This window comes from Thermobia domestica, chromosome 6 (assembly GCF_964235325.1).
Source record: "Thermobia domestica chromosome 6, izTheDome1.hap1.1, whole genome shotgun sequence".
NCBI classification, from domain to species: Eukaryota; Metazoa; Arthropoda; class Insecta; order Zygentoma; family Lepismatidae; genus Thermobia; species Thermobia domestica.
The window spans coordinates 201530883-201543523 of record NC_137459.1 but is presented as its reverse complement, the minus strand read 5'-3'; the positions used below and the strand labels follow the sequence as shown (position 1 = coordinate 201543523).

The 12641-nt window shown below is 35.0% G+C and overlaps 1 protein-coding gene across 4 annotated transcripts in view; it reads left to right on the top strand.

The window, feature by feature from the left end:
* LOC145688404 (metal cation symporter ZIP14-like) overlaps positions 1–12641 on the top strand; it is a 511696-nt gene that overhangs the window by 150563 nt on the left and 348492 nt on the right. The window contains exon 1 of one of the 4 annotated variants that reach the window (XM_081762587.1): positions 3389–3810. The exons of 2 other annotated variants lie outside the window; for them this stretch is intronic. In XM_081762587.1, coding sequence (XP_081618713.1) covers positions 3532–3810 — 279 coding nt within the window. In that variant the 5' untranslated portion in view covers positions 3389–3531. Of the gene's footprint in view, positions 1–3388; positions 3811–12641 lie in introns of those variants that run through there. One more of the 4 variants, XM_081762586.1, reaches the window with a different exon arrangement.

The following is a 12641-nucleotide window of genomic DNA, read 5'->3' as shown; positions in this document are numbered from 1 at the left end:
TTAGAACAACTTGTAGCTGTTATAAAAAAATCTTGAAACCCTACCATATTTCACCGTGTACACATAGCCTTGTAATGGTCATAAAACATTTTTTTTAATCTTGCAAAGAGTCGAACAGTGTCCAACTTTCTGGGACGTCTTGCTTGCTACCTGCTATCTCCCTCCCGCTGACATAAAGGAAAAGCCAGTTTCGCCGCTCCCGAAACAACGGATTCTTTTGGACAGGGAGGGGAAGTGCGCCAAGATTAACGTTTTTAATGAGGAGGTTAATTGTTTGTCCACTAAAGTGCAGTGCTGCAAGGGCGGTGATACCTTTCTTGTTTACAAGAAGTTGTAAAATCTAAACAGTAGATAGAAAGATGGTGTAGCAAGGTCTTTTTTTTATGACAGTTACAAGATTCATGTAAAATGGAAACGTGGTATAAGTGATAGCATCTCCAACTACAAGAAACTAATACAAGTTAAAGTATATATTCATTATGGTGTATTTTTTATTATTATTTTAACAGCTACTAGCTAGGGATGGCCACTTCCAGAATTTTTACTTTCCGGCAAGCAAAATCAGAAAAATTCTGATTTCGGAAAAATTCCAGATATAGGAAAAATTCCGGAATTTGGAATTTTTCCGAATTCCGGATTTTTTCCGAATTCCGGAATTTTTCGGTTTTCCGCAATTTTTCCGAAATACGGAAAGTAAAATTTTCGATTCCGGAAAATTTTGGCCATCCCTAATATATATATATATATATATATATATATATATATATATATATATATATTAAATCAGTATCACAAGGATAGTATGTATAGTACTTCCTCAAAAAGTCAGCCGATTTTCGTCAAAAAGCATACTGATAGATGTTGGCTTCCTTAATGTACATCTGAAACTTTTTACTGTGTAGCTCCTTACTTCCTTAATTATCCGATATCAAAATTCGAGTTTAAACTTAACAAAGGCAGCCTATTAAATGTTACCTAAGGCATGAGAAAGTACATGGTGAGACAGTTTATCAGCAATGTTGTAAATACAATGTGCACTTAAATAAAGATTTGATTGAATCTATGGATGGTGATTTTATTTTCAGTAGGAAAACTTATGGATTAAGAATTGAATTGAGACATTTAGATCACTTATAATTAAATGTTGTCTGCAGAAGTATGTAATTTATACAAGAACATTACGTGTTTTCGCGAAAGTTATTTGAAACGGTCCAGCTGTTTTCCCGACCCCGAAAAGTTTGAATTCGGCACTATTTTCCGTTATTTTGGATATTTGTTTTTCAAACCTTCTCAACTGTCATCCCGCTCGGGGATGAACGTGGCTTTAAACAGCATCGGGTGTATCAGTATTCATCTCAGCGACCTTGAAAACTATGGATTGGACACATATGTCGCTCATTTTCGATCATCTTTGTCACCCCCATCCCACTACCCCTAGGTGTGCCAGGAAGTCTTTCCCCACAGTATTATTTTCCAGGTTGTATATAGCATGTGTATCAAGTTTGTTTGAAAGTTCCCGAAATTTTGTTGTAGTTTCGGTGTTTGTAATGTAATCATAATGAAGAATCTTGTACAGAACAGATCTTAAGAGGCAGAGTGCGAACAGTGTAGTTGAACTGAAGAGTGTGTGCGGTGATCAGCTTGGCGCAATGTTGCAGTTCGAGCAATACGGAAAAATCAAGTTCATGGGCAAAGTGGGGAAGTCTGCTTTAGGGACTTTTAATAACCTGAAAAACAGCTTAGAACCATCGGATTTTTCGCTCTTCCCAAAGCTAAAAACGTGTCTTAGAGATACCCATTTCGCTGTCGTAGAAGAGATCGAAACCTACACGGTAGCTGAACTTCGGAATATATATATATATATATATATATATATATATATATATATATATATATATATATATATATATATATATATATATATATATATATATATATATATATATATATATATATATAAACTTTCATCGGTGTTTTCATTAATGGCATTAGCAGTGGAGCAGGTATCTGTGTTCCGAAGGTACCTACTTTAAGAGCGATTAAGTAAATGAGTACTTACAGTATATTGTAGTAAAGACCTACAACAAAATTCAGGGAACTTTTTGACTGCTCCTCGTATAAAGAAATTGAAGTATGCGTATATGTTCCAGCATAAGTCTGGAACGTCTAGAGCAATGTCAAACAAACTTGGTACACATGCTATATACAATGTGGAAAATAATACTGTGAGGGAAATACTTCCTAGCACACCTATGGGAGTGAGATGTGGTGACATGAAATAAGCAAAAATGACCGATATTAGTGTCCAATCCATACTTTTCAAGGCCGTTGAGATGAATACTGACACACCCGTTTCTCCCGTGCTGTTTAAACCCACATTCATCCCCCAGTGGGTATATATATAATCTAGAATTATATTGCAACTGAGATATACAAATATGAGAACAATTCAGTTTATACAATATTTATTTCTTGCAGTGGTGGCTCTTGAGGGAAGTCAAATTCGCAAAAATTATAATTTTATGGCAGAAGCTAAGAGAAGAAGAGTTACTTCATCTTTTAATTCATGTATACAAGCAGTAACACACGAAGTAAAATTTCTTTCTTTAGCTTGTAGTAATAAAGTACACTATTCTACCATGGGCGCCCGAAGGGAAGGGCAGGGTGGGGCCTGGGCCCCCTTGGCTCACAAAAATGCATACGTAATATAGGCCTAGCAAACCACGTATATTAAATACCAGAAATACCAGACGTAATATAACAACCATAAAGATGGGCCCCTCCCTAGAAAATTTTCTTCGGGCACCCCTGTATTCTACTGATATGACTTCCCTAAGAATTGCCATTGGAACGTGATGTTATTATTGTTATTATTATAAAAGGTTACCCTGTCTCCAGTTTGAAGTTGAAGCATTTAAAGAGTCTACACACCAGGAACTGGACAGACCACGTCATTCTATTGTTTAAACACCCTTAAAAACCTAATATATGATTACTGTGATTGTCAAGGATGTACATGCAAAGCGATCAGGTTTCAAACTAAATAATATGTGAAAGAGTACACAAAATAAGTTATGTCGTTACACGTGCAACTAGATTATTAATCCGGATATGCGAAAGAAAAACATGTTTTGCTTTGTGTATTACAAGACCCCAGCGACTTCTGGTTAATGATGCTTTGGTACGTCAGAATGGCATGTCTTTCTCTTGATAAGCTCAACATATTATTGACATAAGTGAATATAGTATGACTAACAAGAGTACATGTTTTCTTAAACTAAACATTCTACAGCCAAGTACAAGATCGATAATTGCAGAGAATAAGAAAACCGGGAGTAAGCTGTGAGCAAACAAAGTGGAATGTATAATCACTTTATCGTAAATGTTATCAGTAGCAAGTACGTATATTTGCGTTAGTAGTTGTCAATGGTCATTGTGTCTTCAAGCGCCCTCTTCGGTTGTCAGTAGCACAGTGAGTTTTCGACGTTCACCGTAGAGAGAACTGTCAATCGGTTTGACAAGATCGTGGCAATGGGATATTTTAAAGCAGTGTTAATTTTATTGTTGCTTCAAGATACAATATACGGTTATGTATTAGACGTGCACGAGAACAGTGATGGTAAATCTGAGAATGATGGTGTTGACCTTATGATATTTTGGAACTGTGGCCAAGATGACAATAGTGCAAGCAACAATGAAATCATATCACGCCGCATACAACAGCTGAATCAAAGCATTCTACAGAACAATATTCCTAGCTGTGATAATGAAACTGGAGGAAACAACCCTGTATGCTACTTCTCAAAACAGGCAAGTTTCTTTGTCTTCAAATTTATCAATGCACTTTGCAGGTTTTAGCCAAGATTAGTCTATAGAACCACATGCAAAGAACAGTTTTTATACTCTAATACAAGTTACTACCAGCATTAGTGACTTAGAAACATTAACGTTTGTATTTCTGTTAGTTTTTCTCATTGCTGAAGTGTCAGTTAATTTTCGTTGATTGATTTATATCAACTTCTTTTTGTCAGGAACGAGATTATATGAAAGAAGACCTATAATTTACAGTATGGACTGAACAACTGTAATATGTTTGACGTCATACCACAGGAAATCGAGTTCAGGGCTTTATACACCAAAGACGCGCGCTATTAGATCAGTCATAGTGCTATAAGAAAATATCCATCAGAATTTTAACGCCTCCCCAAAGAAAATCAACTTTTGTTAGACGTTAACTTTTTAACATCAGAAAATAAATATTAAAATATGTTCTAGTAAATAGTATTATCTAGTAAATTATGTATCAATGACATCTTGAAGTAAATTGCAAGAATATACACTTGGTCGTAAGGTAATGGATTAGAATAGAATCATTAGATTTATTAATACACTTACACACAACAGTTGATTATACAATATTCGAATCTATGTTTATTTCACTGGCAGCTCTTAAGAGATCACATCGGTTAATCTATCTATCTATCTATCTATCTATCTATCTATCTACCTATATATATATATATATATATATATATATATATATATATATATATATATATATATATATATATATATATATATATTATCGCCACAAGCTAAGGAAAGAAAATTCACATATCTTTATTGTTGTACACAAAAATTGCGTTATGCAAAATTTCCTCCATTAGATTGTAATGATAAAAATGCAGTTTTCGCCTATTCGTCTTCTGCCAGGAGGTACCACTGGTTCATTTCGTCAACATTTTACACATGAAATTCTTAGCATTATATACAACGGTGCATCAAATTTTGTTCTACGTACTTCTCTATCCTTAACGATATACTTTTCAAAGAAATAGCACCTTCGTAACTAGGTTTGTAAAGTGTACAATATATAGTTTCAGAATAGTTATTGAAAATAATAAAAGCAATTTTATTAATTAAACTATAGACAGCACAGATGAATCATTATAATAGTCTCTGTGCTGAAAAGTGACATGAAACTCAAATGAATTAGCTATTATTCCATTTTGTTCTTGATGTTGTGAATGCTTACAGCCTATCCTTCATTAAAAATGCCTAGCAATTCAACACAAACCAAATCAACACGTACAGAGGCATTTGTTCTTTTAGGTTTAAATAAATAGCATGTGACCAATGGCGGCGTCAACAGCCCCGCGGACTTTTAGTGGCTCCCTTAAGTAGTTGATTTCCTATTATGCATACAAGGGAATCTCTTCCCTCCCACAGTTGTCATACACTTATATGAACTTTTAAATGATGTAAGTAAAACGTATGATGGAATTTGTAACTCTTCCAAATTGAATGCAGAAAATACTATGCACAATGATTTGTGGGTGCAACTAAGAAAGAAAAAAAAAGAATAAATTACAAATCATGATCAGCATTGCAGCTGGTTTTAAAACTAGGCATATCCACTTCCTGACAAGCATATTGGTATGTGTCAAATGATATTCGGAGTGTTCTATTTCAAGATTTTGATTCCTGGTTTTATTAAATTAAGACAGGGTCGATCATCCTGGAGGGCAGGGTCCCTAGGTGGGTCGCAAAGGGAGGTACAAAAATATAATCAGGATCTAGTAGCGAAAAAACGAAACATTAAAGATAATTTTGAATAAAAAAGTATTAAACCGAATTTCAAACTATTAAAGAGTAATTAAACTAGTGAAATACAAATACAAGAAAAACTACATATTAAAATGCAATTCACAGTAAGGGCTACATACGAGGGGCTATATACGATGTTCCCTTGTACTGTATATAGGGACGTTCAGAGCACGAGGAATTCAAGTCCAACTACCAAAGTTGTGAGGAAATGAGACATAAAAATTTGTATGCTCCGTTTAAAAACACGAGAAAGTCGGCGCTTTTTTTAACCATTATAAGAAGAGTTCTTACGACATAAATCTTTTAAACACTGACAGCAACTTCAGGTAGAGATCTTAAGTATGTGATATGTCTGAAATAATAATAATAATAATAAAACGGACTTGAATCCTTGTGCACTGAACGTCCCATATACAACAGTGAGCGATAAGTAGCAATAATATGAGAGCTTATTACAAACCGCAAATTACTTATAGGGGTTGCTGGCTAGAGGATAAAGGGTGAGCCATCCTCACTAACGACCCCAGTTTTAATTTGTGGAGGGGCAGAGACATTTCTAGTGGCGCACTTATTTTTGCATATACCGAAAACGTATTTTATCTTACTTGTCTTACCTTCAACTACAGCATATTTGGCGAGGGGAGCATTCTGGCGGCAGCCCCACTCTAGCATTTTCACTGATCGTGACATGAAATTGGATGGGAAAGGTTGAACTAAAATATTGAAATTTACACATTATACTTAGCAGTAAGTACTGAATTTCAGTCATTACTTGTGAATTTATTGCCTATGTCACTTACAAACTCATCTTTTTTTTCTCTCTTTCGGTGCGAAAGGAAAATGTTTTACAAATGATGCATTTAAAAGAACGATAAATTGCTAAATGGGCTATTAAAGAAAAAGCTTTAAAAAATGCATCACTTTGAATCTTGAAAACGAAAAAAATTGTAATATTTGTGGCTCGCATTAGAATTTAAAGAATGCCTTCAAAATAAAAATAAATAAGTAAAATCACTCAAGGATGAAAGCCGAAGGGGTAGGAAGGTTCTATGGGGAGTCTCCAAAGCCAATTTTACGCCTCTTCTTGTGACATAAGAAGTAAATATCGTATTTTTATTTATACAAAATATATTTTCCATTGCTCTAGTTGGTGTTACATATGATTGTAGATTAGCCGGATAGAATTCTAAATATTCCTGTTGATTTACCTAACTACGGGTCTGAGCAATGACTATAAATTTCCGATTTTAACATTAAAATTGGTCAATGATGCTTTGTAACTGTGATAAATTTAGAATTCAGGTTACAGAAAGCCCGAAATTATTTCTCAGCTTTTCTATGAGTACGATAGAATAGTTATACTAAAGTGACTATTGATAATTTCAGTTGAAACAAACTGCATGCGTGCTTTCTTCAAACGCAATTCTGCGTTCGATAATTTCTCTCAGACACAAACCATATTCTTAATGTAAACTTAACTTCCATGTTTAACTATAAAAATATCATCAACCTATTTATCTCAAACTACTTACTGTAAGTTTAATATAGTCCCAAATTTGTTGCACGTAGTTGAAATTATTTGACAAACAATATATACTAACAAGGGAAGATCACGAACTGGCTCCGCTGAGATCCGAAGGAGACACTTATGTTTGCATTTGATATGTTATAACGAGACAAATCCCAAAGTTATAGGCTACGTACCACTGGGTGGGATATCGTGAGTTACAACATATTTTGTAATGTACTTGTAAATGCTATTAGCTGGCAGAATAGTTTGAACCAGGTCATTTGTTCGGGAACGACTGGGAATATGGAAAACTCTACGAACCCCCTAGCCATTTGAAAACTTCCAGTTGGGCCCTAGCTGGGATCTTGCGAGGCCCTGGGTCAAGGTGTGTTTACTTTAAATCGTTGTACTTAAAAACTAATGCCATACATACTTTTCCTATTTTTGTCTCACCATTTCAGATTTTAAGGGTGGCCATGGACTTTTCATTTAAGTTTTTGTTTACATTTTTGTTCGCCCCCATTTTGCATAGGGTTGTCGTAGAGGGTCGAGACTTCCTCCATCTTCTTTCATTTTGTAACAGCTTTCAAGTAATGTGCTACTTAAGCCCCCTTTCCATTTGAAACTTTTGAGTTGGACCCGTCTGGGACCCTGCGAGAAGACCCTGGCGCGAACAATTTTACCCTAAAAAGTGTGCCGTTGAAAATGATGCGATACGCGTTCACCTTGTTTTCCATATATCCAACCGTTTTCGAACAAATGATCTGGTTCAAACTATTCTGCCAGATAATAGCTTTTACATTACAAAACATGCTCACACTCACGGTATCCTGCCCGGTGGCACATACAACTTTGGGATTTGTCTAGTGCACACGTATCAAATACAAACATAATGGTTTGTTCGGATCTCAGCGGAGCCAGTTCGTGAACTTCCCTTGAAAGTAATGCTTTCTATGAATATTAAGAGTCACATTCTTCAGCTATCTGTGACTCAGTTTAAGAGTAACACGGTTAACATTAAACATGTTATTTTACTAGTGTGAACTGAATATTTCTTCTACTAAGTGTAAAGCAGGTTGGAGGAAATGACCTTAAGAGGGCTATCTGGAAATTTTGAATATTTTGTATAGTATCATAGTTATCATATTGTTGAGTACATTGTGCGTTCTTTGAATGGAAAACAAAGTCTAATGCCGCCCCTTACGTGTACAATCAACAATTTCCCAATGAAATAATGCAAAAAAAAGAAAGAAAGAAAAGAAAGAAAGAAAAATGTTTTAATGTACTACGCTAGTGAAAACGTTGTCTGATGCCATATTGTCTAAATCACATTCTTTTCCGCTGTTTATGTACACTTCTGCTCTCAAAACCCTAGAATCCCTTTCAGAGACTAAGTCCATAAAGTGGGCTTAGATCCATCACAATTCCCACAGGTCTGCACAGAGGGAATAGCATTTTCCCTTCATTCTTTATACAGACACCAGTTGCAAGAAATACACGTGTCAGCGGTACCCGAACTTGGTGAGGCGCTGAATCTTCGTAAAGAACTTGTGAAATTGAAGATCAAGGATTCGAAAATCGGTCTCAGGCGATTCTTGAAGCTTTGACGCAGGGGCGTCATTTCAGACTTCGCTTGAGGGAAGCAAGAGCACCACCGACACAAGACTTTCACATTTTGTACTAGTATATTAGTAGACAATCCATTAAAGTACATGTATTCCTCAAACTCTTGGCGGGGGCATTGCCCCCTCTTGCCCTCTTAAATGACGCCCCTTTTATGATGACACAATTAAAAGTGTAATATTTATTATACAAAGGTAGTTTTCAAATTTAATGCTTTGGTGTTAAATTTGGTGTTTATTACTTTTTTTTTTTTTACTTTACCTTTAGTTCCAAAACAAATACTCGACTTCTTGGTTTAAAACCTCTGGAATAATCCGTGGCACTTGGATGAGTTTGCAATTAAACTGAAATAAATGCAAATGAATATGTAATTAGAAATGTATACACCAGACAAATTTTATATCTGATAAAATACATTTCTATTGCAAATATATTTGATACCCAATTAACCATACCGTACTGACAAATGAAAATAAATAAAGTACACTCACTGCAGTGAACATAATTTTATTTTCTTTACTATTACGAATATAGATATCCAACACTTACTGTAAAGCAAATAGTTCTGCTCCCAGACTTTACAACCCAAAGAAAGCTAAAATAATTTTGAAATAAATAACTATTGTATTAATAATGTCCATCATGAAAAAAAAAAAAAAAAATGTTAAGGCACAAGGGTCTTCTCAAAGTTGCCACTTTTCCAAATAATGCTAAAGGAGTAAATTTTAAATTCATGTTAACAAATTTTAACATTTAGAGTATATTTAAAACTACAAAACTTCAGTTTTTGGTATCTAACTTTGACAAAAACGTCAAAAGTTTCTAAAAAATGGATTTTATACAGAACACTGCTTTTATTGTTTTTCATTCTGGCCCGCAACACGATGCGTATCTGCTCGAATGCCTCGAAGGGTTCAAAACAACGTTGGGCATCCCCGACCTAGAAAGAGGCCGTATTTATTACATTTTTTTGTAATATATATATATATATATATATATATATATATATATATATATATATATATATATATAAGCACAGATTCAGGTTATGGTCAAGGGCGGTGTGTAGACGAGCTGGATGGTTTGAGGAATCGTAAACCGCAGTTACGGTTTGTAATATAAATCAGTTTCAAACAGTTAACCGAAATCAAACCGAATCGAAAAACTGTTCTGTTTTCTATTGATCATTCACGTATTCTCCCAAAAATATTAAGAGAAGAACATGGAGAATCGTAATTTTGTTCAAAAGTGAAACAGCAGATCCACAATTCTTAACCTGGAAAGAAAGCGCCTTTCGGAACTATTCCAAAATATGTAAGAATATTCTGAAAAGTGGCAACCTAGTGTTTGTTTTCAAACCTAATAGAACCAAATTACGATTCGGTTTCTGGAATAAACCAACATGTCTTTCTATTGTCCAGTGAAACGTGTAAACAGCTTACATTATGCAGTGCCAATTTGGAGCTAAAGCTCCTATAGCCCCCTAGATCCGCACATATATACTTATATCAGAATACCAATGATGATGATGATGATGATGATTATGTTGATTATTCCTTCTTTTATTTAATGAGTTACCCATTGTAATTTTTGTGAAATACTTGCATTTGTAATATAGACAAGTGATATAACCCTCTCCTCTTATCTAGTGGCGAGCGCACGCCTTTGGCGAACGTGGCCGTAGGTTTGATTCTTGGGTTGGATCCATAATGGTTGTTTGGATTCCACTTTAAACTGTACAGTAGACCTACGTCTCATATGGAGAGTTTACAGCACAAAGGCTTAAAGTCAAATTACGAAAGTTGTGAGATAGGTGATAAAATATTTGTATGTTCCGTTTAAATACATGACAAATTGAACTTTTTAACGTTATAATGTATATTTACAATATGTGAACTTGAGTTTTTAAAGAACTGTGCTAAGTGGGGTGATAGACTACAGCAAATAAACAAGAAAACAAAACAAAAATAAATAATAAAAAAAAACTAAGACATGCTTATTAACCTTTCCATAGAAACAATATGGGAAGCACAGTGGTTCAGATATAGAGCTCTTACCTCCGGTCCTGATGTATGGGGTCCCTGGTTCGATCCCTAACCAAGTGAGTTCGTTCTAGACAGTATTGTCCTCCCATTTCCTCCCACATTCTTATTCCATCAATTCTTTCAAGATCATTCACTTTCCTTAATCATCCGTCTCCCTTAGCCTAACCCTTTTAGGATTTCCATTTTTCCAACTAAATTTTAGACTTCCAGTCAAACAGCTACTTCTTCCTTACTGTTTATTGTACGGTCATGGTTCATGCCGCGTTTTTTTTTTTTTTTTTTTTTAAGAATAGATCATCTTTTCCAACGGTTCCCCTCGGTTGTCCGTATTATATACCTGAATCGGAAAATTTGGAAAAACACGCATTTTTTTCCGAAAAATTATCCCGGAACATTTCGCCCCTCTGACCCGGGGCTGCGTTCACGTAAGAATCTAAAAATATCTTGAAATATACGTAGTTATGTACACAATGTGTGTGCAAAATGTCAATCTTGTAACTTGAAAACAAAGGTAGGAAAAATTTTGGAAGTCTGAAGTTGAGCCATGTATATATAATAAAACTGCTGCGTCATCACTATTTGGCCCAGAGTCCAAATTCAAACGCCATTTTCTTTAGTATAACGAACCCTTTCAACGGTACTACTCACACGTCCGTATCATACACTTGAACCGGGAAATTCGAAAAAAAAAATGATTTAGTTCTAAAGAAATCACCTCCTCGGAATAGTTGCGCCCCTCGGACTCGGGCCCGGATTCACATAGGGATTTAGAAAAAATTGAGAAATACACAAAGAAGCACACAACCCGTATTCAAAGTTTCAATCTGATATCTTGAAAACTGAAGGCGTGATTTTTTTTACATTTGTCTTAACAAAAAATAAATCACACTCCTCCGCCCCTACTTGACACCGCCATATGGTAACCATAAATTCATAGAGGGCTAAAGGGCATAATAGTGGGACGTTAAACTAAAATATTTCATTGTATTTCCATAGAAACAATAGTTTTGTTATTTTGAGTTAATTATATCTCTTATACGCCAACTTTCTTTTTACATTTTCCAATTTCATACACAGTGGCTATGTTTAAAATGAAGTTTCTGTATTATAGCTTATTTTTGAGATATTCATAATAGATTAATGAAATTTATTTCTGGTTCTTAGGACGTTTTCATAACTTTTGGCATGCTTCTTTTGATAAATTGGCGATGCAAATGTATTTATGATCTAATGTGGAAAGGAAATGTGAAGTTTTTTTTTATCGAAAATATATTACGGTATACATAGTTTGGTTTTACATTAAACACTCGTATTGATTGTGCGATGTGACACGTGAACATCTGCTTATATTTAGTAATACAATTCTTATTGTGCATCATTGAACCTGTTTGTTTACCTCGTATTTCATTAACATCCCACCTCTGGTGTTTGGGGTCCCTGGTTCGATCCCAGCTCACACTAAGTGGGATTTGTGGTGGGCAAACATTGTATGTGTGGGTTTTCTTGGGGTTTTGGCATTTCCTCTCACTTTCTTCATTCCACCATTTCATTCATTTTTCATCATCGTTTCATTTAGCCTACAGGGCATAATCATGGGACGTAAAATGGAAATATTTCATATTTATCGTTCACATGCTCTGTTGATTCAATAGTTTCACACATTTTTAAGGCGTTAAGTAGGAACAAATCAAAGGAGTCATAGTTACTGAGTTTCGTCACATATAGAAGATTAGGTAATTAAGACCACACTTCGGTTGTCATTATCCCAACATGTACTCATTTCAGAGACTAGCTGTTCACCTCAAGCTTCGGTTCGTTTACAAATTGCCTACACCCTAGCGATATATATTGCCGTC